Below are 23496 nucleotides of genomic sequence, written 5' to 3'. Positions count from 1 at the left end.
GTGACACTAGTGGCGCTTTTCATCATGAAGATGTGAGTATTTATATAATATATATATTAAAGCGGTCGAAATGGTAAACTATATTAAATGCTGATTAATGTTCTTATCAATTACACTAAAAGCGTTGAGATGATTCACTTGTCAGATAATAATCCTCAAGAAAGATTTTAAGGAATTTATCTAGCTCAGGAAATAGGAGAATTTTCTCAAATTCACACTTTTTAGTTGATTCAAAATCTTTGTTTGGTGATAAATATTATTCACTGGACAGGGGGACATATAAAAACGATTATGTAACTAGTAACTTAGCTGTCAGATAATTGTAACAGATTTCAAAAGCAGCACAAAGTGGCCTAAATTATTTACTCACCTTTTGTCAAAATTTAACTGAAATACAGCACTTGCATTTAGGATAGAATAGAATAGAATGTCTTTATTTGTCATTGCACAAATACAACGAAGTTAAAAGTACCTTCTCTTAAAGTGCATAAAAAAGAGAACATAAAAGAAAGAAAAGGATAAAAAAAAACATACCACATGTGCACTAGCATTCACATTCACACGTTCACATTCTGCAGTATTGCACGAGTCATAAATATTGCACAGCAGGAGAGGGATAAGTTAATTTAATGCAGTTATGGCTTTTGCATAGAAACTGTTTTTTAGTCTGTTTGTCCGTGATTTTAATTAATGACCTGAAACGTCTGCCCGAGGGCAGCAATTCAAAGTATGAGTGTCCCGGGTGGGATGAGTCCCTGAGAATGTTTTTAGCCCTCCTGAGACAGCGTGAGCTGTACAGGTCTTCCAGGGTGGGGAGAGGGCAGCCGATGATTTTTTGGGCCCTGTTGACAACCCTCTGGAGCGCTTTCCTGTCTGCTACTGTGCAGCTGGCGAACCACACACACACACACAGTAAGTCAAGATGCTCTCTATAGAGCAATGATAGAAGGACACCAGCAGTTTCTGAGTGAGGTTGTTATTCCTGAGTACTCTCAGGAAGTACAGTCTCTGCTGTGCCTTCTTGATGATGGTCGTGGTGTTGATGCTCCAGGTTAGGTCCTCCTCAAATAGCCTTAGTTATTGTGTTGAGGTGAGAATAAAACTTGTCAGTGCAGTACGAGAATGTGGAGGGCCCCAATGACTGGGTTTGCCTTGGGCCCCCAAATGACTAAATATGCCCCTGTATTTAACTTCTTATTTAGATTCACTGAGTGTTTGTGGTTAGTCCTCTGACTGTGATTCCTGATTCAGGAAGAAGAAGAGAATCTTTAAAAATGATGTGAATCAAAAAACCTTCAGCTGGTAGCACCAGGAACTACGTCAACTTGCTGCCCAAGAAATAGGTGCAGAGGAATGTCACGGTTGGATAAGGCATGCAAGAAGATTTTTCCTTCGGTGCATTGCAAGAGAGGACATTGAATGTGATGTGGATGAGGCCATGTGGCCCCATCGTCATGACAGAAGAGACTGAATATCAATAGTGGCTATTTCTTATACTAATAATAATCTTAATAGATTTTTGTTTACATGTATTTTCTGTCATATTTACTGTATTTCAGTTTCCAGCCACAGTTTGAAAAAAAAAAAAAGAATGTCATGGCATCAATAAAAATTGCATCAAAGCATTTCTGATTCTGGATCCACTTTTTGGCAAGAAGGCAAATTTGACACAGCCTATGTAGAAAGACAACAAATGGCACTGGCAATAGGCTACAGTGATTATTGTGTAATGATTGGTTGAAAGAGCTCATATACGTGTTTGAAGGCAAAATTTGCTTCTGTTGCATATTTTAAATGTTTTGGCACGGTTAGAGCCTTTTGCAAAATTTGAAATGTTAGGCCTGTGTGTTAACTGTTTTGAAAATGTGGCGTTTGAGATGAAGGCTACATCAAAGCAATCAAGGAAAATTGTAAGTTCTCAATTTATTTTGTTTGTATTTTAAAAGTTCATTGGTAGAGATTTAGGATTGAATTAACTGCGCTTTATAAGAGAATGTGTCCACTGTTAATAAAACATTTCATGTCTTTAAGTATAATTGCTTTCGTGATCACCCTTTTACTAAAAACACCAGCACAAAATAAAAAATGTAAATGTACTTTATTTATATAGCACCTTACATCGACCCACAGGTGAACCAAGGTGCTTTTAAAAAAAATTAAAACAATGATTTAAAACAACACACCGGAAAACAAGCATATTAGTAAAACTAAAAAAATTAAACGTTTCTCGTGCGCACGAGAAACCTTAGGTTAAGCACAGGTAGTTGTGCTTCCTGTGCGTATGCCTCTAGTCTAGGCTCATTAACAAGGGCCTAGAGGGACAGGGGATTTCCCCGGTGGGCCTGTGGGCCGGTGGCCCGGGCCATGGGAAAAATAAAAATAAAGAGGGAAAAAGCGTCCAACAGCGTCGTGGTCCGCTGGGGGGCTGGGTCGGGCGACTATTATTGTGATAGGCTATACCTGTGTTCACGTATCACTACCTATGCTGATAGCCAATCACATTTCGTCCATGTGGGTAAGTCCCACCCATTTCCTCAGGCTGCTGCAGCTGTCACTTGTAAATCACACTACGCTAACGGTGCAAGACAGCTTTGGTGGATTGAGAGCCAGTGCTGTCTATTTTTAAATAACATTTTTATTGAAATGGGCTAATTGTTGTAATTATGTTGCCGTATACGGTCCTTTGTCTGACTCTGACCGGCCCGCGTAAAGCTTGTCATTTGTTCTCGACAGATCATCCGGACAGGGTTTTTGTTTGTTTTGTTTTTTGCGTGGTGTCCTAAGTTAACATGCTAATACCGTGTTAAACATGCTGCTGTTATTTGGCTAACGGTCACTTTCAGTGTGTCTGTATGTTAGCATGTATGCTAACAGACTGGTGTTTAGCTGCAGTGGTGTTGTCATTTTCCGTTAGCCGTGTGTGCTACCATGGAACACTAGGCTAACAGATTTAGCCTGTTGTCTGCTAACTGGTTACTAAGGGATAATGCCCAACGAGGTGTCCATTAACAGAAATGAATAGACGACGCGGAGGCGTGGTTGCTTCCGCGAAGTGCATTCATTTCTGTTAATGGACACCTCGAAGGGCATTATCCCGCTTATACCATGGTCACTTAGTTTAGTTTAGTTTATTTCGAACATGTGCGGGTAACATGACAAAGTAAACAAACAAATACAATAAGAATAGTCAAAACAAAAATAATAATGTGAACCCAACATGTCCGAAAAGGAGTAGGATGAAGCATATGCTTATTGAACCTACCCCTTTTCCACTACTCAATTAACAATATTTTCTCTCCATATATATATATATATATATATATATATATATATATATATATTTACATAAAAAAAGAAAAGAATTAGAGAAAAAATAAATAAATAAATACATTTTGATTAAATAAACAAATACATAAATCATTTATGAAAATACCGATTGTAAAAGCCCTTCTTCCTCCCTGTACCTCGTGAAAACCATGCTTCTGTACCGCTTTTTAAACTGGATCATGCTTGGACATTGCTTGAGCTCCACACACAGTCTGTTCCACAGCCTCACTCCACAAACTGTAGGACAAAAACTTTTCAATGTTGTGCGTGCTCGCTGATGTTTTAAATTGAGCACACCCCTCAGATTGTAACCCCCATCTCTGTGAAAAAACTATTTTTGAATGTTTCCAGGAAGTAGATTGTTTATTGCTTTGTACATGATTTGTGCTGTTTGGAAATGAACCAGGTCAGTGAATTTTAATGTTTTTGATTTTAAGAATAGTGAATTTGTGTGGTCTCTATAACCGGCATTATGAATTATTCTTATGGCTCTTTTCTGCAGTATGGATAGAGATTGTGTTGTACATTTATAAGTATTGCCCCAAACCTCTGCACAGTATTGTAAATATGGTAATATCAGTGAACAGTAGAGAATGTGGAGTGATTTGTGGTCCAGAATAGGGCTGAACGATATTGTAAAATAATCTAATTGCGATTTTTCATGCCAATATTGCGATTGCAATGCGATATGCGATTTTAAAGGTCTTTGTCTTCTGTATTATTAAGCAAAGACATGCAATACATCATATAGTATGGCCAACACTGTATTAGATTAAAAAGAAACGGTTCTTTCCTGGAAGCCAGACCTGTTATGATGACATGAGGTGATGCAAGAATTGATGACTGACATTTTTATTTGACTAATTCAATCACAATAGTATTTTGAACATACACAATAGTATACTGTCACGTGACCAGAGTGCAGCCTCTGTGATTAGACAATCTCGTTTGCTCACACGTTTTACACGTGCATGTCACGCGCATGTCACGTTGTAGCGGGTTTGACTCGTTTTAATGTTGGGGTGCCAGTCAGAGTCAAGTCTGACAATGTAAAATAAAACAGAACAAAAAAATAATTAGTCAACCCACACAAAATAATAACCACAATTATGATCATCAGTGCCAAAACAAACAAACAAACAAAAAAGGGTGCGCCTTAGTCCGTCTCTTAATTTCAGTTCAGTCCGGTTGGAAAAGTCTGTTTCAGTGTTCCGCAAAATCACAGTTCAGTCCAGTACCTGCGCCCCCACAAAACAACAACTCAAAACTCCGCTCCGGGTTTTACCCATTGACTGTTTTACCGCGGGCTCCGACACAAAATAAGGAAATAACTCAAAATAACGAGCGCCTCTCGTCGCGGTGCAGCAAATGGCACATACAAAACAAAAATGCACACCGAGTACTCACGGTACCGAAGTTTTTTAACGTAGTCAGTCAGTCAGTCAGTCAGAGTCGGACTTGCTCCACTGGAACGGTATCGGCGGGGGCTCACCGGTGACTTGCACTCATCATAAATGTCCTTCCTGGAGGACGGATTCAAACTACGCGGGAATCGGTGGATTATCTCCATTGGAGTAGGAGATGAATGTGGGTGGATGACGGAGGAAGCCATGAATGGAGGTGTGTTTTGTGATTATGACTTTGCGGGCGCTACAACGTGAGCAGGGTATAATCGCAGCCGTAATCGCAGCCTTTGCGGTTAGAAAATTGCACTTGATCATATCGCGATATTATCGCAAATGCAATATATCGTTCAGCCCTAGTCCAGAATGTGTTTTGCTTTGCTCAGGACTGAAATGCTTCTTGACAGTTTGCTTTGTACATGTTTTATGTGAGACTTCCAGTTTATTTTATCATCGATTGTTACCCCAAGAAACTTAATTTCATGTGACCTTTCAACGTCCACCCCATCTACTTGTAACTGTACTTGTGTATTCTTATTGCAATTGCCAAATAACATGAATTTTGTTTTACTTAAGTTTAACGATAATTTATTTCTGTCAAACCACATTTTCAGTTTGCGCATTTCAGTAGTGATCCTCCCCAGTAGTTCACCTAAATCCCCCCCAGAACAAAAAATACTAGTGTCGTCTGCAAATAATACTAATTTTAATGTACTTGAAATTTTGCATATGTCATTTATGTAAAGGATAAATAGTTTTGGACCTAATACTGAGCCCTGTGGGACGCCACGAGCAATGTCCAAGCATGATGATGAATGTTCCCCCAACTTTACAAATTGTTTTCTGTTGCTTAAATAACTTCTCACCCAGTGCAATACTAACCCCCTGATCCTGTACCGTTCAAGTTTATTTATTAATATGCTGTGATTAATTGTATCGAAACCTTTTTTGAGATCTATGAATATTCCAAATTGTTTATGAATTTGTCTAATCTCTTATTGAATAGTTTTTCTAGAATTTTGGAGAATTGTGGAAGTAAAGAAACTGGCCTGTAATTTGTGAAGTGGTGTTTATCCCCAGTTTTATACAGCGGCACAACTTTAGCTATTTTCATGTTGTTAGGAAACGTTCCGGTTTGGAATGATAAGTTACAGATGTATGTAAGTGGTTCAGAAATCCCTTCAATGACCTTTTTTACAACTGTCATATCAATTTCATTTGAATCAGCCTGGAGCCCGGTGCTCTGTATATACAGCTGATTATTATATTTTTCTTTTTTTCTTCACATATTTCAATTGTTATACATTCTAATAAGTTATCAATGACAGTTGTCATATTTTCTACTACTGTATAATTCAAGTTATTATCCACATACACAGCCACTCTTGTTCTTTCTGTTTACACAGTTAAATTCATATCCCTCCAGTTCAAAATCCATTCCTTTATCTGTATTGATCCATGTTTCTGATATTGCAATTATTTTAAATGTTTTTTTTTAACTTGCCCTAGATTAGAGCCCGACCGATATTATCGGCCGATATTAGGCATTTTCAAAACTATCGGTATCGGCATTTATAATGGCCGATAAATGAATATTTCAAAAATAAAATAAAAACGAAACACCCTTCAACCATGTCATGAGTGTTCAATTCAATTCAATTCAATTTTATTTATATAGCGTCAATAACAATACAAATCGTCTCAAGACGCTTTACAAAAACCCGGCCTGAAACCCCCAGAGCAAGCCTGAAGGCAACGGTGGCAAGGAAAAACTCCCTTTTAACAGGAAGAAACCTCAAGCAGAACCCAGCTCATATGGAGGGACCCATCTGCCTAAGGCCAGCCGGGTACAGACAGAAGAAAGAGAGAAGAGAACAGCAAAGAGAGAAGAGAAGAGAACAGCAAGATAAACATACATCTGTCATAGATACACATATCTGACTAAAGTGTACATGTGGAATCTTATGATACAAACTGATGATGTTACATGACAGTTTGAAAATGTAAGAGGAATCATAGGCAGGTTGGAGAATTGTTCATTCAGGTAGGAGTGGATAACTGCAGGATTCCATGAAGACTGGGCAGACTGATGAGACCACGACAACAGATGTAGTATAGAGCTCCACAGGAAACACACCACTCCAGGCCAGAGATACTCACAAGAAGAGGGGGGAAGGGGGGGAAGAGGGGGGAAGGGGGGGAAGGGGGGGGAAGGGGGGTGGGACACACACAGCAGTAAACATTCTACATAGTAATAGCACAGAATTGTATGACTAGTAGTATATAGGAAATTAGAGGGCAAGAGCTCTGTGCCAGAGAAAAGAAAGTGGAGGATGCGAGAGAGGAGAGAGAAGAAAGAAGGAGGACATGTGTTTGGTGCATCGTCCCCCAGCAGCCTAGACCTATAGCAGCATAACTAAGGGATGGTTTAGTCCAGCCCTAACTATAAGCCTGATCAAAAAGGAAAGTCTTAAGCCTGACCTTAAAAATAGAGAGAGTGTCTGCCTCCCGAACCCAAACTGGGAGCTGGTTCCATAGGAGAGGAGCCTGATAGCTGAAAGCTCTACCTCCCATTCTACTTTTTGAAATTCTAGGAACCACAAGTAGGCCTGCACTTTCAGACCGAAGTGATCTGCTGGGATGATATGGTACAATAAGGTCTTTAAGATACGATGGAGCTAGGCCTTTAAGGGCCTTGTATGTAAGGAGGAGGATTTTAAATTCTATTCTAGACTTTAAAGGGAGCCAGTGAAGAGAAGCTAAAACTGGAGTAATATGATCTCTCTTGCTAATTCCTGTCAATGCTCTTGCTGCGGCATTTTGAATCAACTGGAGGCTTTTTAAAGAGCTATTTGGACAGCCAGACAGTAATGAATTACAATAATCCAGTCTGGACGACACAAATGCATGAACTAGTTTTTCAGCATCACTCTGAGACAGGATGTTCCTAATTTTGACGATATTACGCAGGTGAAAGAAGGCAGTCCTGGTCACTTGCTTTATGTGACATTTAAAGGACATATCCTCATCAAATATAACACCAAGGTTTTTTACAGTAGTACTGGAGGCCAAGGTAATGCCATCCAAAGACACCATGTGATTAGATAATGAATCTCTGAGATGCTTAGGACCGAATACAATAACTTCTGTTTTGTCTGAGTTTAAGAGTAGGAAATTACAGGTCATCCAAGCCTTTATGTCTTTAAGGCATGCTTGGAGTTTAACCAACTGATTAGTTTCATCTGGTTTCATAGATAAATATAGCTGGGTGTCGTCTGCATAGCAATGAAAGTTTATGCCATGTTTTCTAATAATCTTGCCTAATGGCAACATGTATAACGTGAAGAGTATTGGTCCTAGCACAGAACCCTGAGGAACTCCATAACTTACTTTTGTATAAGTAGAGGAATCATTATTGACATGAACAAACTGGAATCTGTCAGATAGATAGGATTCAAACCAGTCTAATGCAGTTCCTTTAATCTTGACCTCACTTTCAAGTCTCTGTAGTAAAATATTATGATCAATAGTGTCAAATGCAGCACTAAGATCTAGCAGAACAAGTATAGAGACAAGTCCACTGTCTGAAGCCATGAGGAGATCATTGGTAACTTTAACCAGAGCTGTTTCTGTACTATGATGAACTCTAAAACCTGACTGAAACTCTTCAAACAGACCATTCTTGTTTAAGTGGTCACACAACTGATTAGCAACAACTTTTTCTAGAATTTTGGAAATAAAGGGAAGGTTGGAGATTGGTCTATAGTTGGCTAAAACATCTGGATCTAAAGTGGCTTTCTTAAGTAAGGGCTTAATTACAGCAATCTTAAAAGACTGAGGCACATATCCTGTTAATAAAGATAAATTTATCTGGTTCAATATGGAGATGTTAATTAATGGAAAAACTTCTTTGAGCAATTTAGTTGGGATTGGATCTAGAAGACAGGTTGATGGTTTAGATGCTGTAATTGTTGAAGAGAGCTCAAGAAGATCTACTGGGGAGAAGGATTCCAGATATTGATAAGGTCGTACAAAAGTTTCTAATGTCGCTGTACTTGCATCTTTAACAGCTGTTGGAAGGATGCCTTGAATATTTTCTCTAATGCCGACAATTTTATTAGTAAAGAAGCTCATGAAGTCATTACTACTGAGGGCTAAAGGAATAGATGGCTCAACAGAGCTGTGGCTCTTTGTCAGCCTGGCTACAGTGCTGAAAAGAAATCTGGGGTTGTTCTTGTTTTCTTCTATTAATGATGAATAATATGCTGTTCTAATACTACTGAGAGCTTTTTTATAAGTTGTTAAACTATCTTTCCAGGCTATGCGAGCTTCTTCAGAATTAGTGGAATGCCAAATTCTTTCTAGCTTTCGGGCTGCCTGTTTTAAACAGCGCAACTGTGAATTATACCATGGAGCTAGCCTCCTCCTATTTATGACCTTCTTTTTCAGAGGAGCAACTAAGTTTAAAGTTGAACTAAGCGATGCTGCAGTGCCATCGACAAAATAATCTATTAGTGCAGGGGATAAATTGTGGTTGCTGTCGTCCACAACATTGGTACATGGCACTGAGGTAAATAAAGAAGGAATTAATTCTTTATATCTAGTTACAGCATTGTCAGACAAACATCTACTGTAATGAAATGTCTTTTCGGTTCCTGTGTAATCCATTATTGCAAATTCAAAGGTTATGAGGAAATGATCAGACAAAAGAGGGTTATGAGTAAATACTGTTAAACCTTCAGTTTCTATGCCATATGTTAGGACAAGATCTAAGGTGTGATTAAAACTGTGAGTTGATCCATTTACATTCTGAGAAAAGCCAATCGAATCTAATAATGATGTAAATGAGGAGCTAAGGCTGTCACTGACAACATCAACATGGATGTTAAAGTCACCTACTATAATGACTTGATCTGTTCTAAGAACTAAATCACATAAAAACTCAGAGAATTCAGCTAAAAACTCAGAATAAGGAGCAGGTGGGCGATACACCACAACAAAAAGAATTGGTTTTTGTATTTTCTGTTCTGGATGGGGAAGACTAAGAGTAAGACTTTCAAATGAATTAAAGCTCTCCTTAGGTCTAGGATTAATAGATAAATCAGAGTGGAAGATTGCTGCCACTCCTCCTCCTCTACCTGTGCTTCTAGGAATATGATAATTACTATGACTGGGTGGAGTAGACTCATTTAAACTAACATATTCATCATCCTGTAGCCATGTTTCAGTCAAACTAAATAGATCAATCTGATGATCAGTTATCAGATCATTCACTAAAAGAGATTTAGATGAGAGAGATCTGACATTTAAAAGACCACATTTAATTTTCCTATTCTTCTGTTCTACCAATGAACTTGTACTGATTTGAATAAGGTTCCTATGAGAAACTCCTCTTTTGTTATTTATTGGTTTAAATAATCTGGGAGCAGACAGAACATCTATAGAGTTGATAGAGTTTAGGGTGTGAGACAGTCCTAGAGAAGCGGCAGAGAAGTGTGTAAGACTACAACTCCGCCTCCTGGTCTGAACTCTGGGTTGTCATGGTTTCGGGGGGTTAATAAAATCGGCCATATTCCTAGAGATGAGAGCAGCACCCGCTAAAGTTGGGTGGATGCCATCTCGCCTAATCAGACCAGGCTTTCCCCAGAAAGTGTGCCAATTGTCAATGAAGGCCACGTTGTTTTCTGGACACCACCTAGATAACCAGCGGTGGAATGACGACGTGCGACTAAACATGTCATCATTGGTCAGGTTGGGCAGGGGACCAGAGAAAACTACGGAGTCCGACATAGTTTTAGCAAACTTACACACCGATTCCACGTTAAGTTTTGTGACCTCCGACTGACGTAACCGGGTGTCATTACTGCCGACGTGAATAACAATTTTACTGTATTTAACCTTAGCCTTAGCCAGCAGTTTGAGGTAAGATTTAGTGTCGCCCGCTCTGGCCCCTGGAATGCATCTAACTATGGTCGCTGGTTTCTCTATCTTCACGTTCCGCAAAACAGAGTCGCCAATCACCAGAGTTGGTTTCTCAGCGGGCGTGTCGCTGAGTGGGGAAAATCGGTTGGAGACGTGAAGGGGTTGGTGGTGCTCCACGGGCCTTGTGGGACTATGCTTCCTTCGAACCGTCACCCAGCCGCCCTGGTTTCCCGGCTGCTCGGGAGCTGTCGGGGGACAGCTAACTGGAGCTATGCTAACAGGAGCTACTCTTGGTTGGTCCGCACCGGCTACAGGGCCCTGGCTAGCTGCTGGTTGTTTTTCAATGGTGCGGAACCGTGCTTCCAATTCGGAAAGCCTCGCCTCCAGTGCTACGAATAAACTACATTTGTTACACATACCATTACCACTAAAGGAGGCAGAGGAGTAACTAAACATGTGGCACGAGATGCAGGAGAGAGAAGAGGAAGCAGAGGGAGAAGCCATGTTAATTCGCTAACGTTAGCAGACAAAGTTGATTAGAAGAGAGAGTGTGTGGTTCAAAAAGTAGCTATAGAGGACAGGTGGTTGAAGATACGTAAGAATTCCCCGCAATAAACAGAACGTTTTTTGGAAGTTGAGCGACGCTAACACTCTGTAAACAGCAATACCACACAGTGCAGAAGCAGGAAATGACGCAATACGCTTACTCACGTGACGCTAGACGCTTCAGACGCAGAATGAATGGCGTTGTATAGTTTAGTTTGTCCACCAGAGGGCACTCTACACCGTCCCTGTTGGCAACACTCGTGTATAACTCGTGCTGATCCAGCCAGAGTCGGGCAGAGAGAACAAGTTATCCGCGAGTAAGATCATCGGTGAAGTGTGTTCATGGTGAGTTGGTCACGAGACATACATTGCTTGAATAACAATTAAAAGAACATCCCCATCAGTTCTCTTAACTCAAATAAGCATGACAAAATTCGTGACTATCATGTCCTTTGCTGCTGTTAAATAAGCCGAGAGTGAAGCGGAATTAGCTAGTAGCTAATTACGTTACGTTGTTACAGTGTAGTTGACTGACTGTCCTTTTAACTTTTGACAATGTGACTGAAGTATTTCTTTAATAGCGTGACAGTTATAGCAATGAGACGTATCATCTCTCCTTGGCCTGTTATATTGAAAATGTATGTTTTACAATTTGCAGTATGACGTTATCCATTGCTAAATTATGGCTCATCATAGACTAGCTAACCACAAAGCTAGCTAATGCCACTATCAGTGGAAGACCGCTAACGTTAACATTAATGAGCTTGGAAACCACAACGAACTTATTCTGCCTAAATAAAGTACTGTAATGATTACTGTATTTATAACTAGCATATCTCTAGTTACAGTCCCTGCATTGTAAAATGTAAGTTAGACTTGTGAGGAGTGAACATTTAGACACAGAGAAAAAGTATCAAACGTAGCTTGTGCAGCTTTTCTTTTACACGTGTGTGAAATCCAATGTCGTTCAGCCGCAGCATTAACGAGTCACATAATGGATTTAGATCGCTAAATAGTAGGTTTTAGAAGGCAGGCAGCAACTGATGATTGAAAATGGTTTGATGTAGCTTGATGGAAAGAATTTAAAAAGTGCAGGTAAAGGGATGCATTATCATATTATTTTAGTTAAAACTCATAAATAACTACAAATAACTAATGTTAGGGAAATCAGTTAATGTTTTGTTGCGCGTTTCTGAAAAAAAAAATATCGGCCGATATATCGGTTTTTAAAACCAACAAATATTTGTATCGGTATCGGCCTTCAAAATCCTTTATCGGTCGGGCTCTAATTTAAATAAATGCTTTCTAAACAAAAACAACCAAACTTAATAAAAAAGCGTCATCATATCCTGTGAATAAAATATATCAGCCACATGATGAACACCAGTGAGTTAAACCACTTGTTTACTGCAATATTTAACTTATTTAGATTCTGTTGGATATTAAAGGGTTATGCGAGATCAAAAACAGGAAGAAGCTCTCTTCTTCTATCATATCATACATGGGGTTACTAACCGCTTTGCTGCAGCCCAGCTCACTTAGATAGGATGCACCACACTTTAATGTTTCACCTTGTAGAACCCAGTTAGAGCCGGGGTGGAAAACTACTGATACACGAAAGGCCGCGCTCCTCCCATTGTCTTCGGGTGGAGCCTAGTTAGAATATAACTTTTGTGCGTGCTCTGTTCGGGTTTCCTCTACCAGACCGACCGCCACTAAGGAGGTTGATGAGAAGCCCCAGCGCTGGATCTGTACCAATTCTCTGTGTGAATCTAAACTAAACCTATCGACAGGGTCAAGTTGTCGAGTGATTTGTGCGTAGTTAAACTAGCCTTTCCATTAGGTATAAAGAACCTGGGCTGAAGGAGAGGGAAAAATTCCTCCTTCGACAATTCACTGAGTCGAGTGAAGTCTAGTCTGAGTGTTTTTGGTTTGTCCTCTAACTGACGAAGCATAATTCAGGAAGAAGAAGAAAATCTTTAAACTGACCCCTTCTTTCGCTTCCTTTTTTTCATGGTGTAGTCTTAACGTTAATTTGTTGCGTTGCGTTTTGTTGGATTTTGGTTTCTATGTTGGTCATCGTCGCTAAGTTCCTCATGGGTAATTATGACTCATCTAATAGGATTCAACTTCTGTATATGACCTGTTAATACTCTAAACGATGTCTCTCTGTTTTCCAGTACTATGGCTCGTCTCCCTCTTCATTAATACCAGGGTGGAGTTGTCGAACAAAGAAGTACGACACGAGTGAAGGACAGAGTTGTCTGATGTAACACGAAGGTACGGAAATGTAAACGACAGCCGTTAGAAAACCAAACTACATCCTCCATTTTGTGTTCAGACCTCAGACAAAAGTAATTTTTAATCTATCCGTAACAAAACCACCATAAATCTCTAAAGGAACAATCAAAAAGATACACGAAAAAATGCGCAAGTGTTAAGCTGGTTGCGCAACATCTTCAGCGTGGTGGAGAATAAGCGGAGCTTGACTCGGTCTTTTCTATTTAGCCTTCAGGCACATTTTATTAAGGCCAACACAGCAGGTTACATCTGCATTAGGAATGAACAGAGAAAGTATTTTTTAACGACCGTTCTCGCGGTACCTCCCAGCAACCGTGAACTTAAAAATAACGTGGTGACATCACATCCACACGCACAAGAGGTAAATGCATACAATGAGTAAGTGCGCCCTCTGCTGGCAACACTTAACAGCCCCACTCGCACTTAGCTCAACTAAGTAAAATGAAAATAAAGTTCCTCCTTTACCTGAATAACATGGACATACTTCTGCACTTCTACGTGCCAAACATGTCTTGTGCAAACTTCTTTAGTTTTAGCTTTGTAGCTGGCTTTGTCATTACATCAGTGACCATTTGCTCAGTAGGACAGTACTCCAAGATTACTTTCCCAGTATTCACTGCTTCCCTTATGAAATGGTACTTAATATCGATGTGTTTACATCTTTGCCTGTTTACTGGGTTTCTGGCTAATGCTATAGTACCTTGGTTGTCTTCGTACACCTTTGTTTGTGCATACTGGTAGCTGTCGATACCTTGAAGTAGTTGTTCCAAGTAAGTGCATTCTTGTATGGCTGATGCTAAAGCCATGCATTCTGCCTCACAAGTAGATAATGCTACTGTGGGTTGTTTCCTTGTTTTCCATGAAATCAAAGAGCTTCCTTCACTTAGACTAACACAATACCCTGTTGTGCTACGTCTGTCAGTTACATCTGATGCCCAGTCAGCATCACTGTACACTCTTAATCCTGGTTTCTCAGTGTTATTTCCTTTGAAACACAACTCCTGTTCTGCTGTACCTTTAAGGTATCTGAACACATGTTTTACTGTGTTCCAGTGTTCCACTGTTGGTTCAGCAAAATGCTGAGATAGTTTACTGACCACAAAATGTATGTCGGGTCGAGTACATGTCGATAGGTAAATTAAACTTCCCACTGCTTCTCTGTACTTTCTCGGATCTTTCATCTTTTCAGCATCTGCTGTGTACTCAAGTTTTGGTTCACATGGGGTTTTCTCTGGTTCTGCAATCTTGCATTTCAAATCTCTCTAGTATTTTATTTACATATCTCTTCTGTGACATTTTGACCTGACCTTCTGTTTGGTCAAAATCTATCCCCAGAAAATGTTTCAGTTTTCCCAAATCTTTCATTTGGAACCTCTCAGTAAGCATGCTTTTTACACTTTTTACTATACTCTCGTTACTGGCCGCTATGATTAGATCATCAACCCATATGATTAATATGACTTTTTCATTGTGTTTTTCTTTTGTGTACACGCAGTGATCCGCAGGATTCTGCACAAAACCGTTTTCACTCAGATATGTATGTAACACTGTATTCCAGTTGCGACCTGATTGCTTTAAGCCATAAAGTGATTTTTCTAACTTCCATACAAGTATTTCACCTGTTTCTGATTTTTTCTCATACCCTTCTGGTTGTTCAATATAGATCTCACGATCAATGGGTGCATGCAAATAGGCTGTCTTAACGTCCATTTGATGTAACACCAGATTTTCTTGTGCTGCCTTTTGCATGACCACTCTCACACTCGACATATCAGCTGTAGGTGAGAATGTTTCCTCATAGTCGGTTCCTGGTTTTTGGCTGTAGCCTTTTGCCACAAATCTCGCTTGTATTTGTCTGATCCATCATTGTCACTTTTGAGTGCATAGACCCATCGTCCCCCAACTGTCTGTTTGTCCGGTGGCAATTTGGTGAGGCTGAAAGTCTTGTTCTCCTCCAGTGATTACATTTCTTCATCCATGGCATTTTTCCAGTGCCTTGACTTGGTTGACTCTATGGCGTCCTTATAGGTCTGAGGAATGTTGCATACTGCCCTGTAACATGAATCAACACGTCTGCAGTTTGTCCTCTGCATCATTAGTCTCAAAATCCTGTAGGCGAACTGGTTTTCTCCTAGTTCGCGGTGGATTCCTTCGGATCACAGTAGGGCTGTCAATCTTCCTCTATTACCCCATTCGAATTTCATTCATTATTTTTTTTTAATATTCGAATTATATTCGAATATTTAATGCTCAGTTTACTTATTAATAGCCTATTTAGGCTACTGATCTATCTAAACACACACACTGTAAAAACGGGCTTATGCATTGCCAATGCTAGCCTGGTCGTTACCATCCTACGTTTCCGCCCAAAATTTGATTTCGGTCTCGCACAGAGTCTGGTCCAATTGCACTTCCGCGGTTCGCGTGTAACCGCGCCAATCAGCGAACAGTTGAGTGATGACGCGGAACTCGCCTGCCGAGTTGCTTGTAGTCCAGCAAAGCTTGTAGTTCAACAGCATAGCAACAATGGCGACGGAGGAAGAGACGCTAGAAGCCATCCGCGAAGTTGTCTCAACTCTCTAGAGCATCACGGAATTAAAACCAGAACAAGCATGTTTGCTCGCGGTACAAACTAGCCAGCGGTCTGTTTACTACTGAGAGCGGAAGCCCTGAACTCCGGCGCACAATATACGTCATTACCAAACGTTGCTGATTGGTTAAGGGAACTCCAATGATTTTAAACCTCAAAATAAGCATCCGCCCATTACGGAGACAGATTCCTAGTAGTGATCTCCGTCTCCGTGTGTTCACCGCTGTCAGCCATTTTTAGATTGTGCATCAGGAGTGACAAGCAATTTGTTATCAAACGTTCGCTAAAGATAGTCAACACATTTTTTTTTTCAACACATTAAAAAAAACACCATTCGAATAGTAGTTTTAACATTCGATTAGTATTAATTTTTTAAATATTCGAATTATATTCGACTACCGAAATTTGTTCAAACAGCCCTAGATCACAGCCTCAGCGGCTTTGCCTGGCTGTGTGCATTCAGTCTGTTCGGGTTCAGTCACAGAAACATCACTTTGGACACCCTGACCTGATACATTTTCCACATTTTCATTTTTGTTATCTGCCCTGGGTTGTACAACTCTATCGTTATATTCTGTGTATGACTGGGATGTTTGAGTTTCTTTTTCTTTGGTTGTCTTGGTTGCGAACTTCACCAACCTGTGTTTCTGAACCTTCCCTGAGTCTGGATAGTAGACTAGGTAAGCAGGGCTGTTTTTATCATAGCCAACAAAAATACCTTCCTCGCATCTAGAGTCTAGCTTTCCTTTCTCTTGTTTGTAAGCAAAACACTGTGACCCAAATTTCTGTAGCTTGGCTATATTTGGTTCTTTACCCGTGAACAGTTCATATGGCGTTTTCTTTGTGCGCCTACTGAAGCACCTGTTTCTCACATAAGCTGCTGTCTGCATAGCATAATTCCAAAGCTTGTTTGGTAACTGGCTTTCTAGCAGTAAGCATCTAGTCATATCATAGAGCGTTCGCCAACTTCTCTCTGCTGTTCCGTTTTGGTGTGGCGAATAAGGTGCTGATGTCTCATGCCTAATCTTATTCTCAGTTAACAATGCTTGGAAGTCACGACTTGTAAACTCAGTACCGTTGTCTGAACGGATACACTTGACTTCACCATAAGGTGCTACGTCTGCTATGCACCTTTCTGTGGCTTGTAGCACATCACTTTTGGACTTTAGGAAGTAAACAAACATAGTGCCTGAGTAGTCGTCTGTGAAAGTCTGTGCATACTTGTGTCCTTCTATGCTCAGTGTTTGCATGGGGCCGGCTAAGTCAGTGTGAACAAGTTCCAAGGGTTTCTTAGCCTTTGTGTCTGGCTCCCTATTTCTTGTCTGGGTGAATTTGCCCTGTGTACACACTTCACATAACTGTGCTGGCTTAGCTGTATTCCCTTTTATCTCCATGCCTTTCACTACTGCTTGTAACTTTTGCACATCTTCATAGTTACAGTGACCCAATATTTCATGCCAAGTTTGTATATCATGACACCCTTTACATTTATCAACATTTTCTTCAACAGTTGGCAAGTAATACAAATTTCCACTCTCATGGAAGTCAAACCTGCTGCCATCTTTGGTGACCATGCGACTGTCCCCCCTCCTGAAGGGGACTGTCGCTCCTCCACTCGCAGCTCTTGCCACCGAGAAAATGTTTTGAGGGTATGAAGGTATGTAGAGTGCATCCCGTAGTTGTGCGCGGTGTGGCCATCCAGCGTTGTCCAGCAGGCATACCATCGCCGTTCCCCTCTGCTGTGCCACTCCGCTGCACCTGGTCCCGTCAGCCAACTCCACAGAATGGGCTTTTGGTTGGAATGAGCTGTCAAAGCTTTTGAACTTGTTGATGTCATTAACAATGTGGGACGTCGCTCCTGCATCCACCATGATGCCTTTCACTCTTATGTTGTCTGGTAATGTCTCATTTTCAGTGTACTTGGCCTTAAAGAGGTGGTCATGGTTGTCATTTTGTTCCTCCATGACTTTTCTGGCATTGTCTTGCCCTCCCTTTTTCTTGCATAGGGATTCTTTGTGTGTATTACTTTTACAGTGATTACACCACACTTTGCGATAACATTTTCTTGCCTTGTGGCCTTGAACTCCACACTTGTAACATATCACATTGGCATCTTCATCTTTTCTGTTGCTAGTGGGTGTCTTATTTGAGTTACGACCTTGTTTTACATGCATCTTCATCACATTATCAGTGGACTCTGCCTTGTTCATTTTCTCTGACTCTTCATAGATCGGTAGTCTCCTTTTAAAGTCTGTAAATGTGACAGTATCTTCATTTTGTGTCACATGTACAGCTAGTGGCTTGAAGGAGTCTGGTAGCCCGTTTAGCGTCATGGCTACGGTCAGTCCGTCGCTCAAAGTTTCGCCGGCGTCTCTCAGCGCTGTAATGGTGTTCTCTGCTCTTATTAAATAATTAGTGACGCTCTCATCGTCCGTCATGCGTAGCTTGGTTAACGATGTGTATAGGTTTATTATCCGTGGCTTGCTTTTGCCAGAATAATGCTCTTTCAGTATCCTCAGAGCCTTCCTGCCATCATCTGCGGCCTCATGTCTGATAAGTGATAGGCTTTTGTCATCTATCAGTCTTATTAGCTCAGCGGAGCAGTCAGCATTTTTTCGTGCATCTTCTGCTAGTTGCTCTGCTCTAGCACCGGGGGCAGGCTCATTCAAGATAGTCTCTTTTAGGTTCAGAGTGTGTAAGTTGCCTAGGAATCTTGTCTCCCAAAGGTCATACTTATCTTCTGTGCCGTCGAACAAAATCTGTAGTGTCCAGGCTCCTGCGGCTCTGTTAGCCATCGTGATACGTGTGAGCTAGCTAACTATACTTTTTAAGCTACGCTAACCTAACGCTCGCCGATCTCCAAACCGATTTACTGGGCCCATAACCTGTTAAGCTGGTCGCGCAACATCTTCAGCGTGGTGGAGAATAAGCGGAGCTTGACTCTGTCTTTTCTATTTAGCCTTCAGGCACATTTTATTAAGGCCAACACAGCAGGTTACATCTGCATTAGGAATGAACAGAGAAAGTATTTTTTAACGACCGTTCTCGCGGTACCTCCCAGCAACCGTGAATTTAAAAATAACGTGGTGAAATCACATCCACACGCACAACAGGTAAATGCATACAATGAGTAAGTGCGCCCTCTGCTGGCAACACTTAACAGCAAGCCATATATATCCATAATGCTCTTTTTATTTAGTTTACCTACCCTCCGCGACCCATCACGGAACAAGTGGTTACAGAAGAGGATGGTGACTCAATTTCAGGCAACATAGGGCTTTGGAGAAGTGGTAAAATACAAAGAAAAGAGGAGCTGATTGAGAGAATAACATCAGTCAGCAAAACTGTCGTCAAAACCAAAGGTGTGATATAAGATATAAAACACATTTTCATTTCTATACCCGGTTATTTCTGTTAAGGGTCGCGGGGGTCTGCTGGAGCCTATCCCAGCTGTCATCGGGCGAGAGGCAGGGGTACACCCTGGACAGGTCGCCAGTCCATCGCAGGGCCACACACAGAGTCACACTCACACACACACACCTACGGCCAATTTAGAATCACCAATTAACCTAATGAGCATGTCTTTGGATGGTGGGAGGAAGCCGGAGTACCCGGAGAGAACCCACGCAGACACAGGGAGAACATGCAAACTCCACACAGAAAGGCCAGCCAGCCCATGGATTCGAACCGGTGACCTTCTTGCTGTAAAACACATTTTAGTTTTCTTAATTCTTCTTTGTTTCCTACACAATTCCTCATGTGTTCCTTCATAGTTTTGATGTCTTCTGTATTAATCTACAATCTAGAAAATAATAAAAATACAGAAAAACCATTGAATGAGAAGGTGTGTCCAAACTTTTAGTGAAATCTATAAACTGAAACTCAACTGTACAGTGAATGTACACTGTTATTGATATTTATAACTGTAACTACAATGTATAACCAGGATTCCTGCTGGAAAATGCAGTTTTTGTTAAGATTTAATTTTTCTTACAGATGCTGTTCTGATGTCTTGGATGTTCAAACTCACCTCATCCCAAATCTCACTTAGATGTCTTCAGATCAAGAAAAAATGTACCTGTTATATGACAAGACTTCAAGAAGAACATCTTTGAGAACTTCATCTTTTCTGGTAAAATTCTTTACTGCAGAAAATCACAGGATAATAAATCATAATGCTCCTCCTCTAATCCTCCTAATCCTGGGAGATTCTTTCTATTAGTGGGATAGAAGCAGTGGGGTTGTTCTTGAAGTCCTGTTTACATCTCACATGCATCCAACAACTCAAAGTCAACTGTATGTTCTCTAGTTACCCTCTGATGAGATATGCTGTAGAGCAGAGTTCAACCAGTCATAATACATTCAGTAACACTGAGTGTTATATAGAAAACTCATCCACCATAACAGTACAGAATGAATCCTCTCTGCATTTACAGACCAATCTATTCTATAGTTTAACTTGTATTAGTGTTAAATAACACAAATATCAACAACTCTTATGTGACAGTGTTTGATAAATGACCTGTAACAGAAACTTTCATTATTATAGTAGAACTGATTGTCAGGTGAGTGACAGGATAATTGTTCCACTCTTTAGGAGTTGATTTTTTAAAAGTCAGTGATTTAAACTGTTCTTGAAGTGGAACTGACAGTGAAATCAAGATATTTATGTATATACTTTAACAAATTTACAGTGTTTTAAGAAGAGACTGTCCCCCTGTAAAGAATGCCTTCATCGATTGCTTGTGTAAGCTTCCTATTATGATCTAGACAGGTTTCATTGTTAAGAAAAGTCAGAGGAGAGAGATGGACGGATCAAAGAAACATGAGAGATGATCGTTTTTGTGACGTTGTTTCTTTTAACTTCTCTTCACAGATAATTGTGATGAAAGTCTTGTGCTGTCAAACCTCCATATGTTTTCCAGAGGAGTATCAGATAGAGAATAAATGCTGCCTGAAGTGTCCACCTGGTAAGATCCAACTGAATACTAAGAGTTCCTTGTCCTTTGCCGTTAAATGTATGATCACAAGTGAAAACTGCTACTGAACAAAAAAAAAAAACAAAGAAGTTTTATTTATACTCTTTTTTTAATTTGCTATCATCTGATGGTAGTAATAATAATGACAGTATAACAGATAGCAGTGTGTGAATCTTTGCTTCACAACATGCTCTTTATCCTAAGGTTTTTAAAAAAAAAAAAAAGATTTCTTGAAACATAATCACTGGTTGTCTTTTCAACAGGAAACAGAGTTGGCATAGATTGTACAGAGTTCAGAAGTACGTCATGTCTGCCCTGCATGAATGGAACTTATATGGATAAAGCTACTGGACTTAAGCAGTGCTTCCCATGCACCAACTGTGATGCAGGTACATTTCTGTTAATATTATTTATTTATCAGTAGAAATGTTTTTCCTTTTTTCAACTAGTGAATTTTAAATCAAATTCACACCAGACAAGTTAATTTATGCAGATGTTTCCTGTGAATTCATAAACTGAAGAGACTATTGTGTCACATTTTCTAAAGTTGTTCTAACCACTGGAGGTATCTTTAAATCAGAAACAGATTAAACACAATAGGAGTTTTGTTTCTGCATGTTTTGTAACTTCCATATGTGTTGATAGGTTCTGGTCTGAAGGTAAAGAGGTCATGTACACCAACATCAGATACAGTTTGTGAACCACTTGAGGGATTCTTCTGTATTAACTTAATAAAGGACCAATGTGAAGCAGCACAGAAACACACGGTCTGTCATCCAGGACAATACATCAAGGAGAAAGGTTGGTTTTCTAGTTTTAAATGAGAACAAAGTTTAAGGAAACTGATCTTTGTGACAGTTTGCTGCACATGGTGATTTCTGACCACTAGATGGTAGTAAAGATCACCAAAAGTCTAATAAAGATGTTTCTATCCACATTTACTGATGTAGTTCAGTAAATGAGTAGCACTCCTGTGTTTTTTAGGTTCCAAAACTACTTTGTCATATTAATCCTAAGACGCTTTAAGACAGATTTAACAAGCCATCATGTGGACGTTGCTCAGTTGTCCTGTCATATTGGAGTTTAAATAGGAACGTCTGTGGGTGTTTATCCACCTGGAACTCCTGAAATTGGAGGAATATCTTTTCATCCTGTTTCCTTTTCGCAATGAATGATACTCAAATGACTAATGGTCTGAGACTACAGACTCATGTTATGAATAAGGCTCTATGTACTTAAAAAAAATAAATAAAATAAAATAAAACATTACTTCACTGTTCCGATGATTAATGGTGTAATTTCAGGTGCTTTCTCATTAGTGTGTCTCATCCAATGATGTAAAGCCTGCACTCTAATGTTGTCTTGATAACTGAAGATTTCCTGTCTTTGATTGTAAAACATTGTTCTTAAGTTGTAAACATTACAAGACAATTTGTCATTTAAACGTAGTTAAACATGACATGAATACACTCATCTAGACCATGTTTCTACATTAGTCTGATTCTTCATAGATTAACAAACCACATTCCAACACATTACTTACTCATTAATTCATCTCTTCATACTTTAGACTGAACTAGTTTCAACTTCCATATAATTTGTGTCTGTGCAGGCTCAGCCTCCTCAGACACTGTGTGCTCTGACTGCAGTGATGGAACATTTTCAGATGGAACATTAACATCTTGTCTCCAACACACACAGTAAGTAAATCTTCACATCACACATGGAGACACATTTATTTTTTTATAATAGCCATGAATTTGTTGTATCTGTACATTTCTCTATAAAATGTCCCTTTATTGTTCCAGATGTGAATCAAAAAACCTTCAGCTGATAACACCAGGAACTACGTCAACTGATTCTGTATGTGGAGAACAAACTTCAAATGTTGTAGGGATCATCACTGGTGTGGTGGTTTGTTTAGTCAGTCTAATAGTAGTGGTACCATTGTGCTGCATCTGCAGAAAGAAAATCTATTCAGCAGGTAGGTTTCATTTATAGCAGTAAAATGTTCTTCTTTTCTATGTTTTGTCACATCTTTAATGGATGATAATGTTTTCTGCTGAGTCATGACAGTGCTGGTAATTATGTTTTTCACTGGTTTTGTTCAATTATAGACAAAAACAGAAATGCAGACAACTCCAGAGAGGTATGTTTATTTCTCACTATTTGATTATGTGCACTGTTACAGATCACAGCACTGGGTTTATCTAAGGAATTAAATTATGTCTTTTTTTTTCTTCTCAAAAGAATACCCACGGTACACAAGAAACATTGCTAGAACCAGTCTAAGAATCAGTGCCATGACAGGAGGTAAGACAGCCGTGTGTTCTTCAATGAAATGTTTATTAACTGAGGATCGTCTGGCTGTGTGATGTCTCTACAAATGTTTCTGCTTTAAGTGAATGTGTTTCTCTCCTCAGGGTGA

At 39.9% G+C, this 23496-nt stretch overlaps 1 protein-coding gene across 1 annotated transcript; it reads left to right on the top strand.

Annotated features, from left to right (window-relative positions):
- Window positions 1–20161: 20161 nt before the first annotated feature.
- Window positions 20162–23496, top strand: LOC311493742 (tumor necrosis factor receptor superfamily member 14-like; the record flags this gene model as incomplete). Its single annotated transcript, XM_084552519.1, has 8 exons — window positions 20162–20221; window positions 20966–21059; window positions 21332–21457; window positions 21714–21869; window positions 22681–22768; window positions 22877–22974; window positions 23319–23381; window positions 23492–23496. 8 exons carry the CDS (start codon window positions 20162–20164, stop codon window positions 23494–23496), a joined length of 690 nt encoding a protein of 229 aa, XP_084408645.1.

The sequence above is a fragment of the Chelon labrosus genome (assembly GCF_963514085.1).
Source record: "Chelon labrosus genome assembly, chromosome: 10".
NCBI classification, from domain to species: domain Eukaryota; kingdom Metazoa; phylum Chordata; class Actinopteri; order Mugiliformes; family Mugilidae; genus Chelon; species Chelon labrosus.
Note: the sequence above shows the minus strand (reverse complement) of the source record. Positions and strands in the feature narration are given on the sequence as shown.